A 25564-nucleotide genomic window follows, 5' to 3' on the forward strand; every position below is an offset into this window, starting at 1 on the left:
TCATTTCCATTCTATTGTTTTCCTCTATTTCTTTGCACTGATCACTGAGGAAGACTTTCTTATCTCTTCTTGCTATTCTTTAGAACTCTGCATTCAAATGGGTATATCTTTCCTTTTCTCCTTTGCTTTTCGCTTCTCTTCTTTCACAGCTATTTGTAAGGCCTCCTCAGACAACCATCTTGCCTTTTTGCATTTCTTTTTCTTGGGGATGGTCTTGATCCCTGTCTCCTATACAATGTCAGAAACCTCCATCCATAGTTCTTCAGGCACAGTGTATCGAATCTGATCCCTTTAATCTATTTCTCACTTCCACTGTATAATCATAAGGGATTTGATTTAGGTCATACCTGAATGGTATCAAACTGATTTACTCATAGCTTTCTCAGTTGATGGCAATTCCATCCTTCTGTGTTATACAGAAATCATGCTTACTTGCTAGAAAAATCTGAAGTCATTCTGAACACTTTCTTTCACACGGAATATCTAATCAACTGAAAAATCTATTGGTTCTTCCTTCACATCACATATAGCACTTCACTGGTCTCACCGTGTCTACTCTGTTTCGAGAAGCCATTATTTCTCCTGTGAATTCTTGTAACAGCTAATTCTCTAGCTAACTGTTTCTATATTTGCATCCATATAATCCGTTCTCAAAATAGCAGAGGTTTTATTTTTGAAATGCATGTCTGATCACACCACTCTCCTCAAAACCCTGCTCTTCTTGCTAGCCCTCCAACATATCAGGCGTCTCCTAGCTTGCTTATCGCTTCTTAGTCTGCCTGGAGACTTTACCAGAAAACTGTCAATTTGGCTAAATCCTTCTCTTTTTTCAAATCTTTGTTTAAATTCCACATTCTCTATAAGAGTATTCTGATCACGTTATTTCAACATTAGGTTCCATGTCTAATAATGTTGAAGTTGTTTATATTGGACCAAATTTTTCAGGGAAAACAACTATAGACCCTGGAAAAATATATTAAAAAAGAACTATCAAAGATGTATTGTACCATACAGAAAATAAAGCCAACATTTTGTAATAACTGTAAATGAAACATAAAATTTTTAAACATTTTTAAAAAACATGACTCTCTGAAAGCACTGGAGTGTTACTTGAAACAGATTTGGAAGAGAATGGACATCTGAAAGAAATGTCATTGGAAGAGTTTCCTGTTTGGGAGGTTTTCCTAGGCAGAATTTGGATAAAAATCTGTGGTCTTCTTTGCTTAAGGAATTAAAGGACAAAGTTTGGGGCTACTACAGAAGCTGGAAATTGAAGGGATATATCCAGGAAAAGAGAAAACCACAGAGGGGAGAGTCAAATTGTGTCTATAATTTCTTCCCCAAACTCTGACTGACCCATGAACAATACCCACAAGAGGCAAACCCCCAGAAGCCCCTCTGATGCTAAGAGAACTAAACAGAATGTATCTGTGGCTCAGCAAGGGCAAAGCAAAGCCTGAGGTCCTCAATGTGACGGGCATTCACACACACACACAGACTCTTACATCAAACATTATACTTAATAATGAAATATAGACTCTTTCCCCAAGATCAGAAGGTGGCAGAAGTGTCCATACCCACCATTTCTAATTCAGTATTTTATTGGAGATCCTAGTTGGTGTAATAAGAGAAGGAAAATTTAAAAAAGATGTCTAAAGATCAGAAAGGATGATGTAAAACTCTCTCACCACAGATGGCTATTTATATAGAATACTGTAAAGAATATACATGACAACAAAAGAACAAATAAAGTGAATTTAGCAAGATCACAGAATATAAAGTCAATACCCAGAAAAATAAACTGCATTTCTGTATACAAGAAACAACTAAAATTTGAAATTTTAACAAATTATTTATAATAGCTCAGATCAGAAAATACTTAGGAATAAATTTTAAAATTTAGGGTATGATTTTTATAATGAAAACTACACAATTTTGCTGACAGATGACCTAAATAAATGGAAGGTGTACTGTTCTTGGGAGTCCTGGTGGCTCAGATGGTAAAGAATCTGCCTGCAATGAAGGAGACTCAGGTTCCATTCCTGGGTAGGCAAGATCCCCTGGAGAGGGAATGGCTAGCCACTTATAGGTTGGAAGACTCAATAATATTAAGATGTTAATTCTTCCAATTTGATCTATTGATTCAACGTAATCTCAAACACAATCCTGTGAGGTTTTTTTGTAGAAGTTGACAAACTGATTCTAAAATTTATATGGCTATGCAAAGGACTTAGAACATCCAAAGAAATCTTAAAAATGAACAAAAAGGACTTAGGATACCTGACTTTAAGACTTGCTACAAAGCTACAATAATAAGCACACAGTGGGGCTGGTATGAAAGTGGAAGTGTTAGTTGCTCAGTCGTGTCCAGCTCTCTTTGACCTCATGAACTGTAGCCCACCAGGCTCCTCTGTCCATGGGATTTTCCAGGCAAGAATACTGGAGTGGGTAGCTGGTGCAGGGATAGACAAATAAATCAATGGAATAGAATAGAGAGCCCAACTTTAGACGAACACTTACACAGTCATTTGACCATTTACAAAGTTGCCAAAAGCAATTTAATGGGAGAAGGAAAGCATTTTCAACAAATAACACTTGAATAATTTGACAGTCATATAGGAAAAAAAAAAGAGGACTTCCCAACTGGTTCAGACATTAAAGCATCTGCCTACAATGTGGGAGACCCGGGTTCAATCCCTGGGTTGGGAAGATCCCCTGGAGAACAGGCAGTGGCAACCCACTCCAGTATTCTTGCCTGGAAAATCCCATAGATGGAGAATCCTGGTAGGCTACAGTCCATGGGGTTGCAAAGAGTTGGACACGACTGAGTGACTTCACTTTCTTAGGGAAAAAAACCACCACCACCACCAACAACAAAGAGACACAATCTGTGTCTTCATTCTGTGGAGGAGAAAATTTGCAATATCAAAATGTGTCTCTTTGCCATGAGGCAATTTATAATAGGTGCTTGCCAGGTTCATATGTGGGTCCTTTTTCAAGAGCAGCAGTTTATACCACATTTCTCAGATCTTGCCTGTGGAAGTTAGAGTACAGAGGTTTCCCATGGAGCTGCACGTGATGCAACACTCAGCAGTTCATGGAGTATAAGGAAAATCTTAATGCTTTATCGTTTGACATTTTAACCAAGGAAAAAACACACTTTTATAGGTTTAACTTACTGTGACATTTTCTTCTACCTCCCTTCCCCTTCAGGTATCTCCAGGGCAGCTTACTAAAAAGTATAGCTCATGCCCAACCATATTTCTAGATGACAGGACAGTCAGCCAGCCTAATCTTAGAACCACAATAAAATGGTGAATACAACTAGGTTGCCAAGGCTGAGTGGCAGACCCCCTTCATGCTGAAAGCATCCTCGCCATACATAATTTCATTCGTTTGGTTTGTCCTTTTCAGTGATCAGGTTAAGAAACTGGTGTCCACTCTATGTTGGTTTCAAGGACCTCTCAATATGAGTCTTCAGTTTCCATGTTAATCATAGAGTATATGATAGAGGGGAAAGTCAGCAAGTGAGAAATCCCAGGAAAAATGTAAACCTCATTTGATTCATTTCTATTGTTATTAAGACAATGTTGAACATAATGAGAAACAGAGGTACCTGTTTATTGTGTGTTTCTAGAAAAAAATTATTTCTTTATGAGTTGGGAGAGTCCTACAACTATGTATACTAGTTTGGAAGCTACCATTAGAAGAAGGAACAGCTTGTCCCCTACTGGCACCGAAGTGAATCTGCAGTTAAATTTAACTGGACTTGGTCAGATTTATCCCACCGTGCATTTTTTTCCTGCAATATTTCTGTAGGAAATTTTACTTCTCCTTCCTCTCCCCCAAAGAGGGGGAAAATATATCAAAACCGTTTTAAAGGGCATACTCTCAAGCTTAATTTCTCCATAGATGAAATTTGTTCAACTGAGATTTTAACTTAATAGACACATTTAATTTTGTTTTTGTTTTTTTAAAATTTTTGTTTATATATGTGTATCTCTAACACGCTGTATCAATCAAAGCAGAGAACAAAAAAAGAGATGAAATTTCAGAAACAAGGCTGTGGCCAGGCTTATACTTAAGAAGACACGAACAGTGTTACGATGACGAAAACTATTCCTCAACTTCTGGAAGCCCCTCATAGTCCACAATTGGAGATGCACAGTTCAAAACACCCTAATCATGGGAATGTTCGTTTATTTAAGAGAGAGAATTAAAAACCAAACAGGATGCAGACCTTCCTACCTCCCTTGGGGTTGTCCATGGAACATTAACTAATGTCTTCTTAGCATATGAATGTTGACTTTCCAGAACAGTTTGGGAAATGCTACTTGAAAATATTAGTATCCTTATCATTAATTTTACTTTTCTGTCTTAAAAATATAATTAGCTTATAAATTTAATTTAATTTTTAATGTGCAAGGCTTTTTATTTTTTAGCTATTCAAATGATCAGTAACTTCTAACTTTAATTAAAAACAACCAGTTCACAATCATAGTAATGTAACTTTCTTATAATATTAGTTTCGGTCAAATCGTATTTCAACAAAAACTGAGCCCCATTGCTCTTTAAAGTCCTGAGTTTTGGCACTTCTCTCGTAATCACTGAATGTTTTTATTCAGCCAAGACTCTAAATCTGTGGGTTAAAAACTACTCTCACTGTGGCTAGACTCACAGCTTCTTTTGAATTCAAAAGAGCCTGATGTTCCAGTATATAATTCAGAAGTAGTTTTAAAGATTAACCTTGCTCAGACAAGTAGGTTTCATGCTTTTTATTCTCAACCTAGTCTTAGTGTTTGGAAATACAGTAAATTTTTTTCTCATTAAGTTTTAAAAATGACCATTCACATTCATTATTGATGAAATAAAGGTTTACTGAGAAATTAATAGGGCAAATTGGCTTTTAGGAATGATTTTGAAAAATACGATAGGATTAGTTTTCATTTGGGGTAGGTGAGCCTTATTAGAATCACTTATGCAACTTTTTCAAGATGTATGTCTCTGAACACATACATGAATTCCACCTTTCCTCCCTGCCCTCAAGACACAGTCTGTGGGTCTGTCTGCCTCTCTGTCCCTGTGTCTCTTTCTCTCACACACACACCCCTTTTGACAAGCTGAGGAATGATGTGTGAGGCGTGATTTCATAGACAAAAGCATCCTGAGAGATTCTGATCTCATTCATTCCTAGACTTGGCTGCACGTTGCAGTCACCTGGGGAGCTTTAAATACAGTCCTGTTGCCCAGGTTGTACCTAATGCAGTTAAATCAGAACATTTTGAAGCAGAAGCCAGGCAGTGTTTAAAGCGTCCCGGGTAATCCAGTGTGCAGCTGACCTTGGGAACCACTCTCTGCTTTGAGGGTAGGAGAAAGAGAACTACTTCTGATAATTGGTAGAACCTTGAGTAAGTCAATTTTAAGCCTTGATTCTCTTATTTGTAAAATGGGTTAAGTATCATATTAGGTTCAGTTGCCCTTTTTATCATGTAACTTTTAATTCTGTGACTTTAAAATCAATTTGAAGAAACTTTGAAGCAGTATAGAAGTATCCATCTTTGATGCTAACAGTGTTACAGGCCTTTCTGCAAATGCTAAGATTCTATAGACCAGTTACAAAGTTCAGATTTGCCTTCTCTCTATTGAGTTTCATTTTAGATACTGAGAACAAAGGGAAGCAAATACCTTAACCAGGGAACTCCTTAATGGCCTAATACACAGCATCTGTGAGTAGCTTAGGGCTGCAGTCATGTAAGAACTACCTGAGGTCTGGCACCTGTTGGCTGGTTAGACTTTATGTAAAATAGTGTGGAGATGCCTGTCGTCAGCAGTGCCCTGTGCTGCCTTGTGCCGCCTCACAGCAGTGCTCATTTCAGGGTAACTAGGCCTATCCTCAGTTTTGTGACTGTAAAATGTTGCTATTAAATTTCCTAATAATTATGTGTGAAAGTGATTTTAAATCCATTTTATTTGATATGGAGCACTTGTATTACTTACTTTTAGAGAAATAATGGAAAATAGATGTGTTAGGGGGAATACTGAACTGAATCAACTGAAATGCAGTGCCTAACAAAAAGCCACACACACAAAATCTGTATGGCTTAAATTTAACCATGTGGATAGATGATGTAACTTGTATGGGATGAGAGATTCTGTGCAGAGAAGGACAAATGACCGGGGAAATATATAATAATTTATATATTACAATAATCAACCCAAACATGTCTTCTAAGAGCACATCTATATTTTGGGTCTCCTAATTTTGCTAAAAGCCAAAGAACCTAAAACATGGGGGATACCACCTATGGGTACTGCTTTGAATTAGGGGGTGTGGGGCCCACTGGGCATCTGGTTGGTCTTACCTCTCTGCCAACCCTTTAAAATGTCTTCAGGCCTAATGTGATAAAAACCAATTATTACAATATTTTTTTTTCCTCCACAGTGTGATCTCAGCAATATATTACCACCTAAAGAACAGGTGAACTCTTTTAAAACCTGTCTTGTTATTCCAGCTAATTAATTTACACAGTATCAAGTTTAGTGTTAATAACAATAGACAGTATTAGAGTAAGCTTTTACTGTTAGAGTGCTTTCATTACAGTATTAAAGTGAATCATTTATTTTTATTTTGGGACTCTTAATTCTTTAAGTTTTATGTGGTTTATATGGATATTTACTGTATTAGAAACTGAAATTTAAAATTTAAAAAAGTAAATCCACTGTATGTTAAAACAGGCTTTCCTTAGCACTGCTGAAGTTTTGAGCTGGATGAGGCTTTGGTGTGGGGGTGCCACCCTGTGTGTCACAGAGTATTTAGCAGCACCCCGGCCTCTGCTCTGTAGGTGCAAGTAAGGTGATCTGCTTCTCTCCACATTAGGACAGGAAAACTGTCTCCTGAGGGATGAGATCACCATCTGACTGGGGACCCCAGTGTTTAACATAAGTCATTTTTTAAATGAAAAATAACCATTTTCCACAACAAAATAGTGGAGAGAATAGTATCTCATTAATAGGAGACAGTTGATTCTCATGTCAACATTGTCTTCAGTCATTTGCTTTGAAGAAGCAATATGAAGATCCAGCTACATGCAGACATATAGTTGGGAAAAGGTGAATTTTTAAAGCCTTGAGATAATTGGACATATTCTTTGATACTGTCCCCAAAATCCACATGTGCCAGTTTATTAAATTAGTTAAGATGGAGCTCCAAGTCATTATCAGTGAACTTGAGATAGATACTATGTTAAATTAATGCCCATTGATCTGTCATGTATACTGAGTGGATCTTTTTATCTGTACATGATTTTATAATATTATACATTGTCATTTGCAAAGTATTGGTTCACATGTCTTCAGACAGTGTCAAAAACTCACTCTTGTTAGTATCACTACCAGTCTTATTGGAAAAATCTTTAAGTATTTGTAAATCAAGCTCACCATAAATAAAGCTCACACTGAAAGGTACAAATTTTCCAAAAATCCTAATATTTTTAGCTTAATGGTTTGAATTTTATCATTGGCAACAAATAGTTTAGAGTTTTCTTTGAAGTGACAGGCTCACTTTGTTCATTTTTGAAAAAATGACTGTCAATTGGTGTTTCATGAAAAAAGTGGTTTAAATGTGATGTTCTAGTGGGGAAAAAGTGACTTGGTTACCAGTAAGTTACAAGTGCTCTTCCTTAGCACAGCCATATTTCAGTACATACAAATGCTTAATGCATACTTTCCACTTACTCAGAATATGAAGAAGAAGAGTAAAGGTTTAAGAACACTTAATTTTTACTCTTTCATCATGGATGTTCTTAAGTGAAGCAGATTTTTTACATTCATTTGGCCAGGAATAAGTGAATGACTTCTAATTTAGTTTCATACCACTGCCTTGATTCACACTCAGAAATGAGCAATTTTACCCACTTTTGCTTTTATACAATCATAGTTAAGTGTCAAACAGTGTAGAGGCAGGTGATGTCTTGGTATTCTTATAAAAAAACTTTTGACCTCTTGGACTTACAGGATTTCTGAAGAGGGGCCAGGGGAGATTCCCAGAGGCTTATAGACCACATTTGCAGAACTGCTGTTTAAATGGGCACAGTGCAGAAAAGTGTGGTGGAATTTAAAAGAAAAAGCCTGGTCTCTCTTAAAAGACAATTAAAATTTTTAACTCAAACTATTTGAAAGAGACCAGAAGAAATAAACAATAAGAATATAATATGAAGAACAAAAGGGGGTGGAGACAAGAAAAAATCATGAATCTCATATTTACATTCATTGAAGTTAGAAGACTTTATTGCCCACTACTACCACTTTATAAAATGTTCTTGTATATTCCATTGTGAGGTTAGTGAAGTGGAAATGTATTGGTCTACGAACATTGCCTGTTAGAAGGGGTCTGTGTGGGTAAAGGCAGCTCTGGCTGGTTGTAGAAGAGATTTCATGCAACTTGGTGTGCTGAGTATAAAATAGGTCAGAAAACCTTTCTAAGGGCAGAATCCAGGAGAATATGTAAAACTGTTTGCTTTATTAAGGTTAAGCTTCCTCTACTCCTCTCTCTACTTTTAGCAGATATGTTACTAAGCTAGTAACTCCTGAATTAATTTTTAAAATACACATTCTTATTTTATAGTGATGCCAACAGATCTTTGGACATTTTTGATGAGAGATCACATCCACTCACAGTAAGTGTCACTTTTATTGAAGGTGTATTTTTCTCTTATTACAGTTGTGTTTATTTCATGCTGAATTGCTTTGATATTAATTACTAGAAGAAAATTATTGCCTCCGGCTCAAAGCCAAGATTGTCTTCATTTAAGTCTTCTTCCCCCACCCCATATTATGTCAAGTAATTTTACCAAAAGCATATTGTGTCAGGGGTGTGACTGATAAGAACCAAGTTACGCTTTGTATGACGAATGAGCAGGTAAGTAAACATACCCAAGTAACAGAAAATGTAGCTTTTTAAAGGATGATTTTCCATAGCACCACACAATATAAACATTTCCTAACACATATGTAAGGCCTCTAAGGAGAAAATTTAAAAACTGTTTAAATTTTAAACTAATTAAAATGACAGGGTTTAAAAACTCACTTCTTCAGGTGCTCAGTAGACACACATGACTGGTGACCGCTGTGTAAGAGCACACTCTTAGAGCCTCTGGTTACAGGACAGTGGAAAGGTGTTTCCATGGTTGACTGCAGAAAAGTATGATGACGTTCAGTGATCAGCAGGACTTTGAGCCTAAAAATAGTTTGCATTTGGTTAGAATTCTTTGGGGAAGAAGGTGAAAATACATTTTCTGAGGTTGTGCTTGCATTTTTCTTTAATGAATGGTAGTGAGTATTGAATCACTATGGTACTTTAGGATCCAATTGTTTATATTTAAAAGACTACAAGATATGTCACCTAGTCAAAATTATTTTAAGTAGCACGTGGGCCCACGTGTGAAGATTGCTATCTTGAGGGTACTTTTAAGTATTTTTCTTCAGTGGATACTTAACATTGTGTTTTTTCTTCTTTCAGCGAGAAAGGGTTCTGGAGGAGTACTTTAAGCATGATCCTGAACACAAATTCATTTACAGATTTGTTCATACTCTTTTCAGTGCCGCCCGGCTGACTGCTGAATGTGCAATAGTGACTTTGGTAATATATTTTTCTCTTAATAGAAGCATCTCTAGAAAATTTTTTCTTGTACAGAAGATATGGGCCTGTTTTTCAAATGAAAGTAGGTTCCTGAAATGATCATCAGAACTTTATTAAAGAGAAATGTATCAAAAAGAATTAAAACATACAGATTTGAGCTTTAGTAATCATCATGATTTAAAATGTTGCCATTGCTTTTCTCATCACAAAGCAGTTGATGTTAAAGGCAGCAGGAGAGACGTCTGGTTTCTCCTTCCACACCTCAGGACGCATGGGCACACAGTGCACACAGGTGCACACCGGCAAAGTGCGCTGGGTGGTGGGATGGAGGCGGTCACTGCACTTCCTGGCCCACGGCAGGTGCAGATTCAGTGTGTTTCTGAGTCTCAGGCTGTGTTGCCTAGGCAGTTGTGATGTGTGTCTTGATTGAGACCGACTGCCTTCACCTGCCTGGCCTTGGACGGCAGTGTTAACCATCTCTACTGTCCTCTGGTCCTGCGTGTGAAGGTGCCCAGGCCTGGGGTGTCAGCAGTGCTCGGAAAGGCTTACTCAGGTTAGCCTGCCAAGCTCCAGCTATGTGAGGACCTTTCTGTCATCCGTACCGAGTTCCTCTGGTAAGATTTTATCATTTCAGTAACACATCATGCTCAGCTGAGAGCTAGTGGGGATTGCCCAGCTCCTCCCTGTAGCAGATCTATAGGGGAAAGTCAGCTGCATGGTCTGAAGGGAGGGCCTGCGTCCACCGCTGCCCGCGCCTCTGCAGGCAGAGTGTGGGAGAGGAGGCTCCCCTCAGTGGGCCCCGGGTCAGACGCAGGCCTTTTCTTGGAGCTGCAAGCCAGCTACGGTGCTTAGTTAGCATGTGCTTGAGAGAGGCAGGAGTGGCGCTGGCACGTGCAGAGCTGGGAAATGCAGGCAGGAGAGAGTGTGTGGGTTGGAAGAGGGGCCTTTCTTTGTAGACAAGTTAAGCCCGATGGACCTGTGAGACAGCAGAGTGACAGTGTCTAGCAGTCATTTGACTGTATGGGATTGGAGCCTAAAGCTGAGCAAGAGGCAGGGAATTACGTGTAGCTGTTCAAATGCAGAGAAAGTACGTTAAATACAAGTTGAGGAGAAGATAGATCTGTGGGGACCATCAGCACTTAGAGGACACGTCCCCAGAGGAGTGGCTGGAGTGGGAGGAAACCCAGCAGAGACTCAGAAGAGCTGCCAGGAGAGCTTGAGGAAGGAGAGCACGGCGCACGTGCCGAGTGCTGCCAAGGAGCTCCTTAGGGCATAGACAGGCACCAGATGCCTGCCTGTGTCACGGTTCTAAGTGCTGGGCACAGAGGAGAGTTCTTGCCTTTCTGAGGTGAGCATAGCAGACATAAGGGTTTTGTTTTTCTCTAGTTTTTATGGAGTATGGCTCATTTACAGTGTGTGTAAGTATCGGGTGTACCACAGAGTGTAAGACTTTTTAAAATGAGTATTTTAAAAAGGTGACTGCTTGAAGTAGTAGTGAAAGCTAGAAAGAGAAAGCAAGGTAAAGGGATGGAGAGATTAGAGGGGCTTCCCTGGTGGCTCAGACAGGAAGCAGTCTGCCTGCAGTGCAGGAGACTTGGGTTCCATCCCTGGTTTGGGAAGATCCCCTGGAGAAGGGAGTGGCAACCCACTGCAGTATTCTTGCCTGGAGAATTCCCCATGGACAGAGGAGCCAGACGGGTCCATGGGGTCACAGAGTCAGACACGACTGAGCGACTTAACGCATGCACGCTAGAAAGACCAGGAAGAGCCTCCTTACAGAGGTGAGATCTGAACCAGGACCTGGCTGGACTGAGGAAGATGAGGGGCCTGGTAGCGCAGGCAGTGGGCAGAGCACAAGGCACAGACAGGAACGGGTTCTGTGCTGAGGGATCAGCAAGGTGCCCCTGTGATCAGCGTAGGGAATGCGGGAAGGCACAGGCGATGAGGTCACAGAAGGACGATGGCCTCTCACACGGGGCCTCGTAACTAGCAGGCCACAGAAGTGACCTGTTTGATGGGAGAGCCCTGGCAGATGTTGAGCAGGCCCGTGAAGCGCACTTAATCTGAGAGGCTCTCCTGGCTGCTCTGGGGAGAACAGACGGTGGTTGGCGGTCAGTGGAAGCAGAGAAGTTAGGAGGCAGTGGCAGTGATAGAAGCCAGAAGTGACGGACAGAAGAGCAGAGCCGGCAGGTGACCAGTGAAAGTGGAGATAAGAATTCCCAGCAGACGGCAGTGCGATAACTCAAGCGGAGGTCTTTGGTCCCAGCAGCCAGGCGTGTGGCAGTCTCTCTCAGCTCTGAGGGCAGGCCTGGGGAGTGGGGCGCCGTGATGAAGAGTGCTGACTGTTTGTCATGAAGGCAGCAGTGACCACGCCTCAGTAATTTCAGCGGGGCAGTGGCGGCCAGGGGCAGACTAAATGGGCTAAGGAGAGGATGGGTCATGAGGAGCCAGTGTCGGAACATTTCCTGAAGGAAGTGTTCTAAGGGGTGGTGACAGATGGGCTGAGAACATGTAAGAGAACATTGGAGAAAATCTCTGACAGAGAAGGGGGGTTGTTCAAGAAGAGATGAATTGTGGGAACAGTGTTGTGCAGAAATGAGAGGTGGGACTGACTTCATTCATAGAAGAGTTAGCTTCAGGGAAAAGAAAGAGATGTCCCTTCCACTGAGACAGGAGGGCAAGTGGTGTAAATGAGACCAGGTTTGCCTTTAGTGAAGCTGAGAGGAAGCTGAGGGACTGCCCCTAAGGTTGAACTGCCTCTATCAGTGCCATAATACAGTAGAGGGGCGGACCCTGTGGGAGACTCATTCTTAGAGAGTACAGGCGCACGCGGAGTTCTCTGGGGAGTGGGGGGCAGAAGTTCACTAAGGGTATATAATCTCAGTAACCGTGTTTGAAACACAGTTGAGTTTGGAGAGTTTTGGCAGATCGGAGCTGTCAGTCTGATAACGGGACATTTTTCTTTTTGTCAAATGGCATATATTTTCTTCTGCAGAGGTAGCACCATCACAACTTATGTCTTTAATCTTTACTCAGCTGTTAACTTGGTCTGGTTCGTTATAGAATAGCCATTTGACACATATAAAAGAAGCCATGAAGTCATCCCACAGACTACCTGGCAGATTTAGAGGAGCCCCAGGGATTCAGACACCGGCAGCTCTTAACCACCTTAGAACCAAACAAATTGACTAAGTTGCAGAATATGTAAGACAAATGAGTTATGAAATAATGGAGATGTGAACAAAAAGCTCTTTCTGTGCACGAATCTTCCCTAAGAAGGCTGACCAAGTGTAAAGCACAGCTGCTTTGTGCTGCCTGTCCTGCTCTGCCACGCAGCAGCCACTGGGAGGCTCTCTTGACCACCAGTTATTATCTTCAAATTCACCCTCTGAAGAGAAGATAAAGAACTGCTCAGTCTTACCAGAGTTTTACATACTCAAGCTTTATGTAAAATTGCCACGTACCCACCACCAGTATGGTAGGTACATTGCACACGGTAGGCACTCAAACATTTACTGAACATTTGAATCGATGCTGGGCTATACGTGCTGCCTTTTACAAGTGGAAAGGTAATAACACAATGCCTGTCTTTAGAATGCTGAGATGTCCTTTCATTCCTGCGACCAAAATTGGGTTGGAAATTCACATGGGCAGAGTAGAAATACCAGACTGACAGAAATATTTGCCTTACAACTGTGACCTGGCCTTTGGCCTTGGCTGGCCGAGCAGAAGTCTCTGTAGAACCAAAGAATAAAAGACATGTTAAAAACAGATGAAACCTATCATTCCTAACAATTCTATCACAGCCCTTAAACTGAACTAAAACCAAAGGTCAGTCCTCTACTTTTGCAGGTTTACTTAGAAAGGCTTTTAACTTATGCTGAGATCGACATTTGCCCCACTAACTGGAAAAGAATTGTTTTGGGAGCCATTCTTCTTGCCTCCAAGGTTTGGGACGATCAGGCTGTTTGGAATGTGGACTACTGCCAGATCCTAAAGGACATTACAGTTGAGGACATGTGAGTTTGTAAGGTTACGGTGAACTGTCTAACCATTTTCCAATACCTTATTTGCTCCCATAAAGTTTACAGCTTAAGAAATGTTACATTTTAAGAAAGGTTACATTGCGCAGAGAGCTGAATTAGGTATAAATATAAAATTAGACTTCTTTCTGTCTAGCTGTAGTATAACCATTTGTATTTCCCATCATTCATTAGTTAAATCTTGGTGTGTTACTGTTGTAATATTCTGCTTGATAAATTGAAATTACTTTTCTGGTGTTTTTTACCATTTTACAAGCTCACTACCAGAACAGCATGGTGCAGTAAATAACTTCACGTCTTTCTTAAAGCTGTCTACCAGGTCCAGTCTGTTTTTAAGAGACACATGTCTGGCCTTGGAAGTTAAGTGGTCACTGCTGAGGTCTTAGCACCTCCAGACTACTGAGGTTATAACTTCAACTTGAGTCACACATTGTATGTTTGTTTTTGCAGGTCTTTTCTTCTTTTGTAATCTGAGGTTGTCTCTAAGGTTCTGTTGTTACAGAAACCATGATGTACAGATGACCAAATAGAAAGGTTTTAGATCTCTGTGTTCTGTCTCCTCCACTGTCAGGAGTGTTCCCCCTGTTTAGAAGTAGGTCTGCCGAGTTAGGAAACTCCTTTGTCTCAGGTAGCCCGGGAAGTGTCAGTGGGGCCTCACCCGGGGCACTCAGCAACCACAGCGGTACTTGGTGGGGCCTCGAGTTAACTTGGGGGGTTCCTCACAGATGGCATGCTCCCATGGGCATGAAACATCAGGCTTGCTGTCTGGCTGCAGGGAAGGGCCCCGAGGGTGGGAGGCAGCAGGAACCAGAGAGGTATTTGCAGCAGACTCTAGAAGTGTTCACTTGACAGCAAAAATGTCCTTGTGGGTGGCATTTAGGAAAACGTAAAGGGGTACCTCTTTATTATAGTGAACAGCAGAGGTCATGGCAGGCAGTGGCAAGAGTTTGTTTTTGTTACCTTTGCCCCTGACTCTTAATTCAGATTTACCAAAGTGCATATTTACAACTGAAGCAAAGAAGCTTGTGACTAAGAGAAGGGACCAGTGATTGTTGGTAGCTGTCAAAGTGGCTTTTGGTGAAAATGTCCACTTTGATGATAAAAAGTGTCATGGTGATATTGCTGGTAGCCACCTTAGTGTTACGGCAGATAATTCGAGATAAGTAGAAGTACTTTTAGAATTTGTAGAAACTAAGGTGACATTGAGCACCACTATCATCCATCTTTAAACTGGTTCCTTGAAGGAAGGAAAATGTGTAATCATAAACACCAGGTCTGCCATGATGGCAGCTGAAATTTTCTCAGAACCTGCAACTAAGCTGACGGGGGCTCTGGGTCCAGTTACAGCATCAGAGAACATGCAGGGGAAGGTGTGTGGATGTTCATAGATGTGAGCCCAATAGCACTGATGGCAGTGTCTAGCTACAGGAAGAAGCTAATTGTAAACAGCACTTTTCTGTGTACAACAGAATCACCAGGAGCTATGTTCGTAATAGGTTGCTTTTGCTTATGATCTTTGGAAACTGGAAAGCATTACAGCCAAGTGTTCAAGTCACATTTGTCTCATCCCCCTGCTGTTGGCAGCTATTTGTAATGGTCTCATTTTGAGTCTACATTGAAAAATTGGCATCTATCAGCTTTTCCTTAAAAGTTTTCTAACATCCATGTATCTTGTTTGAATATATTGAGCAGCTGCTGTTCAGAAAATTTGCTGCCCCTATAAATGGCATGCTCTTCAGTCATCTAGTCATTTAAAAAAAAAAAAAAAAAAAACAACGCAGAAGCATATTCTGTAGTCCTAATGCTTTTTTCTTCAGTAAGTAAAGCTCTGTTAATAGACATGTTAATCCTATGAAGTACTGTATTTCCACACAATTAAAATATATTAGTGGAAGAGAATATAAAAGGGATAGTGAAGTGCATTTATTCCTGTAGTAAATTAAGTCCTGATTAGCTGATTATCAAAACATTTTCTGATTTATATTTCTATAGACTTATGGCCATATGAACAGGAAATTAATTTTGGAGGTAGGTTCAGTTAGGTTTAACATTCAACAAATGAGAAACCTCATTTCTGCTCACACTCTGCTCTCCACGCAGGAGAACATCAAACATTTGATGACTTACCAATGGATAAAAGATTAACAGTTTAAAACCAGGAAGCAAATATTTTGAAAAATAAGTCACTTTCATTTGTCTGGGTATTTATCATTTGTATATAATTAACTCTTTAAAATGATTGCTGTGAAAGTGGTAAGACTTACTCTGATTTTATTTACTTAAACATTAGACAAGCAAATGACTGTGTATGGTCCCACAGGAAAGATCTGCCCCCAGGACCCTACTTTCCCACTTCATTGAATTCGCCCCCTGCGTGCCTGTGCGCCTTCTGTCCTAGTCAGGGCCGGCGGACAGAGCACAGGGGGAACTGCTCCATCGGGATCATTGCTCAGGTGCATTTAGTCTAGCCAAGACGTCTCCCCTTAATCCTACTGCCTCTCATATCTTAAAAAGTGTATCCCATCCTGTCCCAGGAACACCTTCTGGTCCTACTGGGGTTAAGAGGAACAGAAACTTGCATTCTGCCCTTTGCCACAGTCCCCTGCACTGGAGCGGGGGGAGGGGATTCCCTTTCACATCGAGTGTAGCTTATTTATTTATTTATCTGAGATGAATCCTTGTTGCCTCAAGAGTCTTCTCCCCTCAGAGATAATAGCAGTGGCTCTCCATGACCCCATTTGTGCCGCGGTGATGTGCCTACTCCTTTTCTTGGTGTGTCTCTACTTCAATAAGCCCCTTCCTGTTATCGGTGAAAATGTCTGCAAGTTCTCCAGAGCTAATAAACAGCATACATCATTCCTTTCATCTGATGACTATAACGGGGCCTTGTGAGTGAGCGTGGAGCATGAATGCCAGCTGCACTAATGGAACTCTGAAGAATGAGCTCCCGAGTCAGCAGCATGGGTGCATAAGAGGGCCGTAACCGCCCCACCTTTTCCCAAACTCCAAATGCCAGGACGCAGGAAGAACCACAAAGAGCTGTACCTTGTTTGAACATTAGTGTGTTAATCCAGCTGGGGAGCCATTGTTTGTTTCCAAACTGTGTTTAGAGCTGTTGTGGCACAGAATGGGCTTCTGAAGGTAGCCCAGCTGACTAAAATTGTCCTGTGTTGGTTTGTCTTCTCCTCCCCCAGGAATGAGATGCACAGGCACTTTCTGGAGCTCCTTCAGTTTAATATTCATGTTCCCGCCAGTGTTTATGCCAAATACTACTTTGACCTTTGCTTCTTAGCAGATGACAAAAACCTGAGTTTTCTAATTGCTCCTCTTAGCAAAGAAAGAGCACAGAGCCTAGAGGTAAGACTGGGGATTCACTAACTGGGTTTTGTCAGCCACCAAAGCCAGCATCTGTGGCTGACTTACACTACGCAGTGACTAACAGTTTGAAGAGCTTATTAACCCATTGGCATCTTATTCCCTGTGTCTTTTATGGGTTAGACAGAGATCTCACATTATTTTTTTTAAAAAAATTACAGATATCTCTTATGTAACCATAATTCAGAATATTTTAAATCAGATTTAATTGTTTTTAATGGTTTTCCATTTGAATCTCCACACTTACATTTAACCATACAGGAATAATTTCTTATAATTGTATCCCTAATCATATGTACATTGATAATTACTTACCACTCTTAACTGCCTGAGCTTGTAGTGTGTGTTTGTGTGTATCACAGTTCAGCCCCATGAGTTTATTAGACCAGAAGCATCAGGGGCTAACCTGTGAGACCTATACTTGGAAATTATAATGTGGGTTCAGAAACTGGATGTAGAAAGTAGGTGGGTTTTTAATGGAAGTGGTAACATACATGGGATGAAGTAATTTGTAGTAGTGATTTGAAGAGTAATTTGAAGTAATTTGTGATTTCTGGTGGGTATACAGCAAAATTTACAACTGAAATGAATACATATAAAGTTGACACTTTTTCCAGTACCTTGGTACTTTAGAAATAAGACATTTTTCTACGATAGTTTACATGCATGTGAAATAGCACCTTGTAGTGCTTCATCACTAGGCCTTTCTTGCCTTCAGCACACACCTGCCTCATTAAAATGCTCTTAGTGCGAAGTAAATAATGAAGACTGAATAGAGGTTGAATAGCTGGGTAAACACTGATTTTGCTCAGGTGTGTTCATTATGCTTAAGGATCTAGTATGTAGTTAACATCATATTGCTGTTAGATGGGGCCTATTTTGGGAACCCAGTTTTTAAATATGTTCCTCCCTGCCCCAGCAATCTCATCATAGCCCTTGGAGAATATTATCTTCGGGAATCAGCAGTGTAGATATGAGCTATCCAAAGTAGCAGCAACTGTCAACCTAAATGAATGCAGATGTGTGGCTTATCAATGCTGCTTTCTTTACGGTTGGAACTTTTTTCCCCCAATTATACTTATGTTCTATCTGATTGACTTTTTTAGGCCATCTCCAGACTGTGTGAAGATGAATACAGCAGAGTTGCTGTGAGAAGGTCTTTCAGCGCTGATAATTTCATTGGTATTCAGCGCTCCAATGCCATCCTCTCATAAACAGAGAGAGGTGAGGGGTTGTAACATCATGAACCCCTCGTAACAAGGACTGGAGAAATACCACCTCTCCTGCTCAGAAACCAGCAAAGTTAGTATTTTCACCTAGAAGAAAGACACTAAATTCAAGAGACTTGCAGACAGCAAAGGTTATGGTCATAGGAAAAAACTGGACCTTGTCAAGGCAGCACACTCTTCTGTCCTTTTTAATGTAAACAGAGTTACAAAAACCACTCCAAAGCTAAAAGCTCCCAACCCACCCACAGATATTTGCTTACTGTGTGGGCCGATAACTGTCAACTATGTGAGGTTTTTTTTAATAGTTTAAATTTTTAGACTTTAAAGACACTATATAACTTTTACTTTTTCCTATTTTTCTCACCCATATTGCTGCATATTCCTTTAGAATCAATGCAGTATTACCATTCAAACATGGGACTCCTAACAACTCATAAAGCCACTTAGGAACAGCCTGTTGTAGCATTGTTAGGTTTTGAAGGATTCTTCCTCCCTATTTCATTGAAGCTGCTAGTCATTTTTGGCAATCAGTGTAAACCAAAAACCTGCTGAATAACACCTGTCATTCAGTCTTTTGCAAGCACTACTTACTAGCATGTTAGCATGTTTGGGATCATAAGCAGAGAAAGCATGCTGTTACCTACTTCTCTTGGGTCCGCGCTGCGTTTCTTGTTAACTCCAATGGTGCTTCTCATTTTCTGATGATTTTCCTCTTTGTTAAATACTTGTATTAAAGGATATTTTCGTAATTCCAGCCAACCTGTTAGTCCAGGAATAAGCAGATAGTGAAATAGAAGGTGTCCCAAAAGTCTTGGTGCAATTTTAAGGTTTAATACAGTGTGCTTGGACACTCCAGGACACTGCCGGAGAAGTATAAATGCTACAGACGCAAAATATCACTTGAAAGTCTACTTGAATTTCTTCTAAACTCATTTAGTTTTGTAAATCTTGGATGTTAAGCTTTTAATTTGAATTTTTTGTTTCAGTCCCTCTTGAAGATGGCAAACAATAGTCTGAAACAAAAGATTAAAATTAAGAGCTCAATGTTTAAAATTTACAAAACTAAATGAGTTTAGAAGAAATTCAAGTAAACTCTTAGGTGATTTTTTTTTAAGTTTGTAGCATTTATATTTCTACAAGTATCACAGCTTCAAATTGCACAAAGACTTCAGGAGGATATCTTGGATCTTTATAGACCTGGCCTCCTCTTTTTAAAATAGTCCTTTGCCTGACTGGGCTGTTGATCTGCTTGAGCATGGAAGTTTCTTTTTTCTAGGTTTGGTAAAGGAATTACGAACAATAGCATTAGTTCTCAGTAATAAACTGAAAGGAACGGGACCCTAGTAGTGGTGACAGGAAAGTAAGCGACATGAAACAGCTTTTCTGTTCTGCGTGTTAACCTGGCTGTAGGTGTGTCACTTGAAGTTGTTACTTGAGGAAAGATAAATCTTAGGAACCCTTACCTCAGGCTTTTAAAACACAGGGTACCACTTAGCCACCAGGAAGCCCACTAAAAGACAGGAAGGTCCAGTAATCAGTCTCTTAGGAAATTGGTAATGATGTCACCTAAACTTGAAACATTTAAAAAAAAAAAAAAGTGTTCTCAACTATGTAAAATCTTTCTCCTACCTTGTCAAACATAATTCTAGGAACTTTGCCTGTAAACAAAGCATTTCTGGGCCAGAAATATTTCCTCTCTTTATAGCAAGGCTTCACATTATATTGAGTGCCACAGGTTCCATCATTTTTAAAGGACAGAGACATAAATGATAAATAATGGATATAAAATATTACAGTCTACCACCTCAAAAAATATTGTTTATGGAGCTTGGAGATTCAAGTATCGATTGCAGTTTTATTTTGAAAAGAATGCTCCAACTTGTGTGGTTTTTCTTCCTCATGTTTATATTAAAAGAAAAGCTAATAAACTCTATTTTAATTAAAATACGTGGCTGTTGTGCACCTTCTCACTGCTCACATAACATCACGGCTCTGCTTAGTGCAAATGTTCTCAATCCGCTCTGATAGGCAGGCCTGAAAACATTTTCCGACTACGCATTCAAAAGTTGCTTTGACCTTTGCCTTTAGTTAAGAGGCATTTATTTCTTTGGCTTATGTTATTTTCAACCAGAAGATAATTTAGTACACTTAAAATCACTGGCTGTGGCGCTCAGTGGCATAGTGCATTCGATGGCACTTTGGAATTGTGTGTTATTGTACCAACAGGGGAAAAAAAGCACATTGGAAGATAAAAGGTAAAACACAGGAAAGAGTTACAGAAGTACTGGTGAATCAGAACGTGAGTTACTGAGGATTTCAAGCCACTGAACAGGAAAGAAAGTGGAAGAAGAGGAGGTAGAACTGCGGTTGTTATAAAGAGGGTGACTGCTAAGCAAGCCATGTAATATACCAGATCACCATAAGGTTTCTTTAAGACCCTAGTCACTGCACTCGCACAATATTCCATCACTCCTGATAGTATTGTTGTGTCTTCATCCACCTTAATTCACTACCTAAGTTCAGATCTTTTAACTTTGTTCTTGGTAAGTTGTTGATTAGGAGAAATAATCTGAATTAGTGCAGAAGGAGAGAAAAACTATGACAAATCACTAAGATAGCTTGTACCATGTAATAATATGCCAGTTACTAAGCAGAAATGCTGTCACATCTTGAGTGGTCAAAGGTTAAAAAAAAGTGGGGGTAGGAACACTGCTTGGACACGACTGTAGCTTGAAGACAAGTTAGAATCACTAAAAATTGCTCTTTCAGTGTTAATTCTAGAGACAATTACAGCCATTTTGATAAATGGAAAACTTAAAGGTTCTCATAAGTACTATAGGGCATGAAAACTAGTTCCTAGTAGGGGCCATAGGGTAGTGTTGAGATTTTATACCTAGGAAGAGTTTATTCCCTAAAGTACTAAGACTATAAAAGAATACCTCAACTCAAATTTATTTTCATTTTTGGTTTTTGGAATATACTGACGGTGCAATTTTAACTGGAATACTGTGAACTGAACTTTATAAGGACAAGACAAAGGTTTCAAATCTATGTTTGAACCAAATGAAATTGTCATTTTTCTACATTAAATTCACGTGGTTCACCCTAAGACAACTTAGGGCCCAGTGTTTCTGAGAAGTTTTTTCCATTCTGTATCAGATTCTCCTGATCCTATTCTATCACATCTAAAGTACCCTGTATGCCCATTATTGAAATTCAACATTGCTAAATCCTGGTTTTATAACAACTCATGTTTCATTTGTTAGTTTTCCCATTTTATAAGATATACCATTACTTGATTTTTTAAAAGTGCTGATGAAGTCAGTATTTACTGGAAAATCATTCACTCTATATTTCAGGTTATGCAATGTTTTGGGAAGTGTTTCCATACAGCATGTAGGTTACCTGGACTCTGATCACATAAGCCTTCTAACCATGTGTAGAGTGACAAGGATTGTTCCTCGCCCAGAAGCTGTGGTCTGTGAGTTCAGAGCTACTAGGTAAAGCACCTGATGGCTGGCAGAGCCTCTCTCAGGCAAGCGCTAGTTTCTGTGCAGAATCTGTTGATTATCCCTAGCATCTACCAAGGATTAGATCACCTAAGATCTCAACCGTTGGCCACTTACCACCCTGGCTAGCCTGATACTGCCAGCAAAAATAAAATCCAGGAGCCCTTCAGCAAAGTCTGGTCCCTTGTACACAGGTGCAGTCTGGTTTCTGAGGCAATTTAGTCTATTTTAAATGGGTTTGGCAGATGAGAGAACAATTTACTTAATGTGAAACAAATTTTAAGAATACCATTTTGTGGTTTAGGGAACTCTAGGATGCAGAAAGAACTAGGAAAGTGAAATAGAAATTAAGAGGAATCCAGAGTCAAATGAAAGGTGGTTAACATTCTTTAAAAAAGGCCCAGGTAAATGTGAAGGGAGCTAGTAATTTGAATATTAGAAAAATTCAGTGACAGCCTCAGAACCTAAGGTACTCAAGAATGTGTCCATATCTACTCAGATTGTTCTCCTTACTTTTTCTTAAAACATCTATTCCTTCATCCTAGCATTCTCATTTCCAACCTTTACTTCTGGCTCCCCAGACGGTGGCCTTGTATTTCCTCCCTGTGAGAACTGACTCTTCCAAGGGCAAAGGTTCAGTGTTTGGTCACCTCCCACTGGCCTCTCTCAAGAGGATCATCTCAGCTTCACCCTCTAACTTTCTGCTAGTGCCAAATGTGGCAGTGCTTGATGCTGGTTACTACTGTGATCCACTTTCAAAGCCTTAGCAGGTTTCAGGAAGTACAGGATTTATATGGCTCACAGGCTAACTGGTCCCTGTGATCCCCTTTAATCAACTACTTGGGCCCTCCTCAAGGTGCTTGTTCCCCATCTGCTGCACTCAGTCCCCTGACCTGCCCACAATTCTAGACGTATCACCTCAGGCTAAGCAGCAACCCCACGTTCCAGACTCCACAACTTGTTTCACCTGGTGTTAGGAACAGATGCCTCACTCTTAAGGTAACCCCTGTCATCCAACGGAGGCAATTCCATCCCAAGGCTTAAAATCAAACTGCTATATCCACCCCCATCCCCTCCAGAGCCTCACCGGTTTATTCCCTTCTGCTTCAAAATTGCATTCATCTTCCCAACATGAGGATAGGGCAGTTTGACCTTGTTTGGTCCTTTACGTGTCCCAGTATCTCACAAGATGTGGTCCCTAGACCATCTGCTTCTCATGGGCTGAAAACCTGTAAGAAATGAGTGGAATCCTGGAACAGATAAAGAAACATTAGTAGAAAATCTGGTGAGATCCAAATGAAGACTGGAGTTAATAGTAATATGATAATCTTGACTTCAGTTTAACAAAAGTGCTATGATAATATGTTAATATTAGGGCAAGATGTATACATTTTTGCAACTTCTGTGTAAACCTAAAGTAATTCTAAAAGTTTAAACAAGCAAACAAAACAAAAAGAACCACTTCCTGGACCCTAGACTAAACGAATCTCAGTTCCTGGAGTGAAGCCAGGAAATCTACATTTCTAATAGGAACCCCCAGTGATTCTTACACAGACACAAACTTGAAAACTAGTCTTTCAATTCTCTCCCATCCCATGCCTGAATGGCTGCTTCCTCCTCATTTTATTGATACTTACCTCAACCTGGTTTAATCCTTCAGATCCTCTCAACTCTAAAATATAAATACTATCATTATCGCCCTTTCATAGATGAGAAAGTACTAAGATGAGAGTACTAAAAGGTTAAACAATCTGTCTAGGATCAAGCAGCCCATGATTGATGGAGCTGGAATTTGAGTCCCTAGTCAGTCTAGCTCCCAAATCTATGCATAGAACAATTATACTGCCTCTCCTTCTGTTGGATGTGACCAACTAAAGAGCTGTGCAACTAAACCACTAACAATGCATTATGACCTATTTCTCTAGCCACCCAAGTCTAACAGGCCCCTTTCCTACTGGTGGGGAATAAGCAATGAGAAAGCATCAGGAAGATGTGTCAACTATGGAGACCTGTATGGGGAAGGCACAGTGGCTCTTCTACCAGGATCCAGCTCAACTGCTGTATTTTCTATTCTCTCAAATGCCCTAATGTGTACCAATCTAACAATGCTCATCTTACTTTGACACTACATTCTCTCAGGCTTGCTAAGCATCTGTCCATATTGTCAGGGAAGTGGCAACTTTAAATCAACTTACACTAGGTCCTCTGTATCCACAGGTTCTGATCAGTGGATTCAATCACCATGGGTTGGAAGTACTTGGGGAAAAAATTTAAGAAAGTTCCGAAAAACAAAACTTTAATTTGCTGCATACCACCAACCATTTGCATTATACTTAAAACGACTCCTTACTGAGGATTTGTATTAGATATTAGAAGTAATCTAGGCATGATTTAAAGTATATGGGAGGATGCAGGGGGAAGACGGAAGGACTGTGTGTAGGTCATATGGAAATATTGCACCATTTTACATAAAGGACTTGAGCATCTGTGGATTTTGGTATTTGCAGGAGGGAAAGTTCTTGGAACCAGTTCTCCACAAATATAGAGGGAGAATATATATCTCCTTATCTGGGCTCCTTGACTGGTGTTTAGACCTTAATGAAAGTGAAGGTGTTAGTTGCTCAGTCATGTCCAACTCTTTGTGACCCCATGGACTATAGCCCGCCAGGCTCCTCTGTCCATGGAATTCTCCAGGCAAGAATACTGGAGTAGGTTGCCATTTCCTTCTCCAGGGGATCTTCCAGACCCAGGGATTGAACCCAGGTCTCCAGCATTGCAGGCACATAATTAACTGTCTGAGCCACCTGGGAGGCCTTAATACCAAGTTGTAAATTGAATGATCAAGTTTGGGGAGTTCATGACTGGGAAGCACACACACAGAACAGCACCGCTTTCATCCAAATTGCTTCAGCAGTCTAGACAGAGCTGACGAAACAACACAATGTCAGGCAGTGCCTCTGTTCTTGTGTATTTCCCTTCTTCAAGTGAATCATAAAACAATCACAGGATTGGCAGGAGAAACCTAAGAAGTATATTCAAGTAAAACATGTTTTCATTAGTTCTGCTTCTGTGATTGGAGTTTGCTTAATTTCATTATCAATAAAAAGGTTGCCACTCATATCTGAGAAATCTGATAATTAAGTTAGAATCCACATAGCGCCTTCAGCCAGCCCATGCTATTCATGTCCAACTCTGTGAGATGCTGTGGACTGTAGCCCACCAGGCTCCTCTGTCCTTGGAATTTTTCAGGCAAGAATACTGGAGTGGTTTGCCATTTCCTACTCCAGGGAATCACTTAGAAAGCAGTGTCTCTCTTTGTAAAAGCATGAAGAGAAAAATACTTGTGTAGCATCTTTTTACTTACTTTACCATTGCTTTAATGCACTTTAAAATTTATCTATATTAATTGGGAACAAAGAAACAAAAACAGACATTTCTTGGTTTTTCATAAATAACTACTCTCCATATTTGATAAAAACCTCAAACCATTATTTTAGCTTCCCACAAATATAATACATACAGATTTTTTATCTGAAATAGTGTCAGCAAATTAAGTACCTTGAAACTAACATAACCACATACAACTGCTGTTCTACTGACTTCCAGGAACAAAACAAAAAACTTCTTATCAAGACGATCTGGATTTCCTTTTGTTAGTATTAAGAGATTCAATATTATAATCATATGCCAGTAATAATTTATAGATTTGAGTTGATTGTCTACAAATAAAATACCACTGGCATTGCTTTATGAGTTCTGGATTTGACATGA

General features: G+C 40.0%; 1 protein-coding gene across 1 annotated transcript in view; it reads left to right on the plus strand.

The window, feature by feature from the left end:
* Positions 1-19316, plus strand: part of LOC136155320 (cyclin-Y-like protein 1) — a 44626-nt gene extending 25310 nt beyond the window's left edge. Inside the window, exons 4-9 of the mRNA XM_065917131.1 lie at positions 3214-3314; positions 8624-8675; positions 9518-9637; positions 13490-13656; positions 16875-17037; positions 18162-19316. Of these exons, the coding sequence (XP_065773203.1) occupies positions 3214-3314; positions 8624-8675; positions 9518-9637; positions 13490-13656; positions 16875-17037; positions 18162-18269 (711 nt within the window). The 3' untranslated portion in view covers positions 18270-19316. The remainder of the gene's footprint in view (positions 1-3213; positions 3315-8623; positions 8676-9517; positions 9638-13489; positions 13657-16874; positions 17038-18161) is intronic.
* Positions 19317-25564: the final 6248 nt, after the last annotated feature.

This window comes from Muntiacus reevesi, unplaced genomic scaffold (genome assembly GCF_963930625.1).
Source record: "Muntiacus reevesi unplaced genomic scaffold, mMunRee1.1 SCAFFOLD_77, whole genome shotgun sequence".
Classification (NCBI taxonomy): domain Eukaryota; kingdom Metazoa; phylum Chordata; class Mammalia; order Artiodactyla; family Cervidae; genus Muntiacus; species Muntiacus reevesi.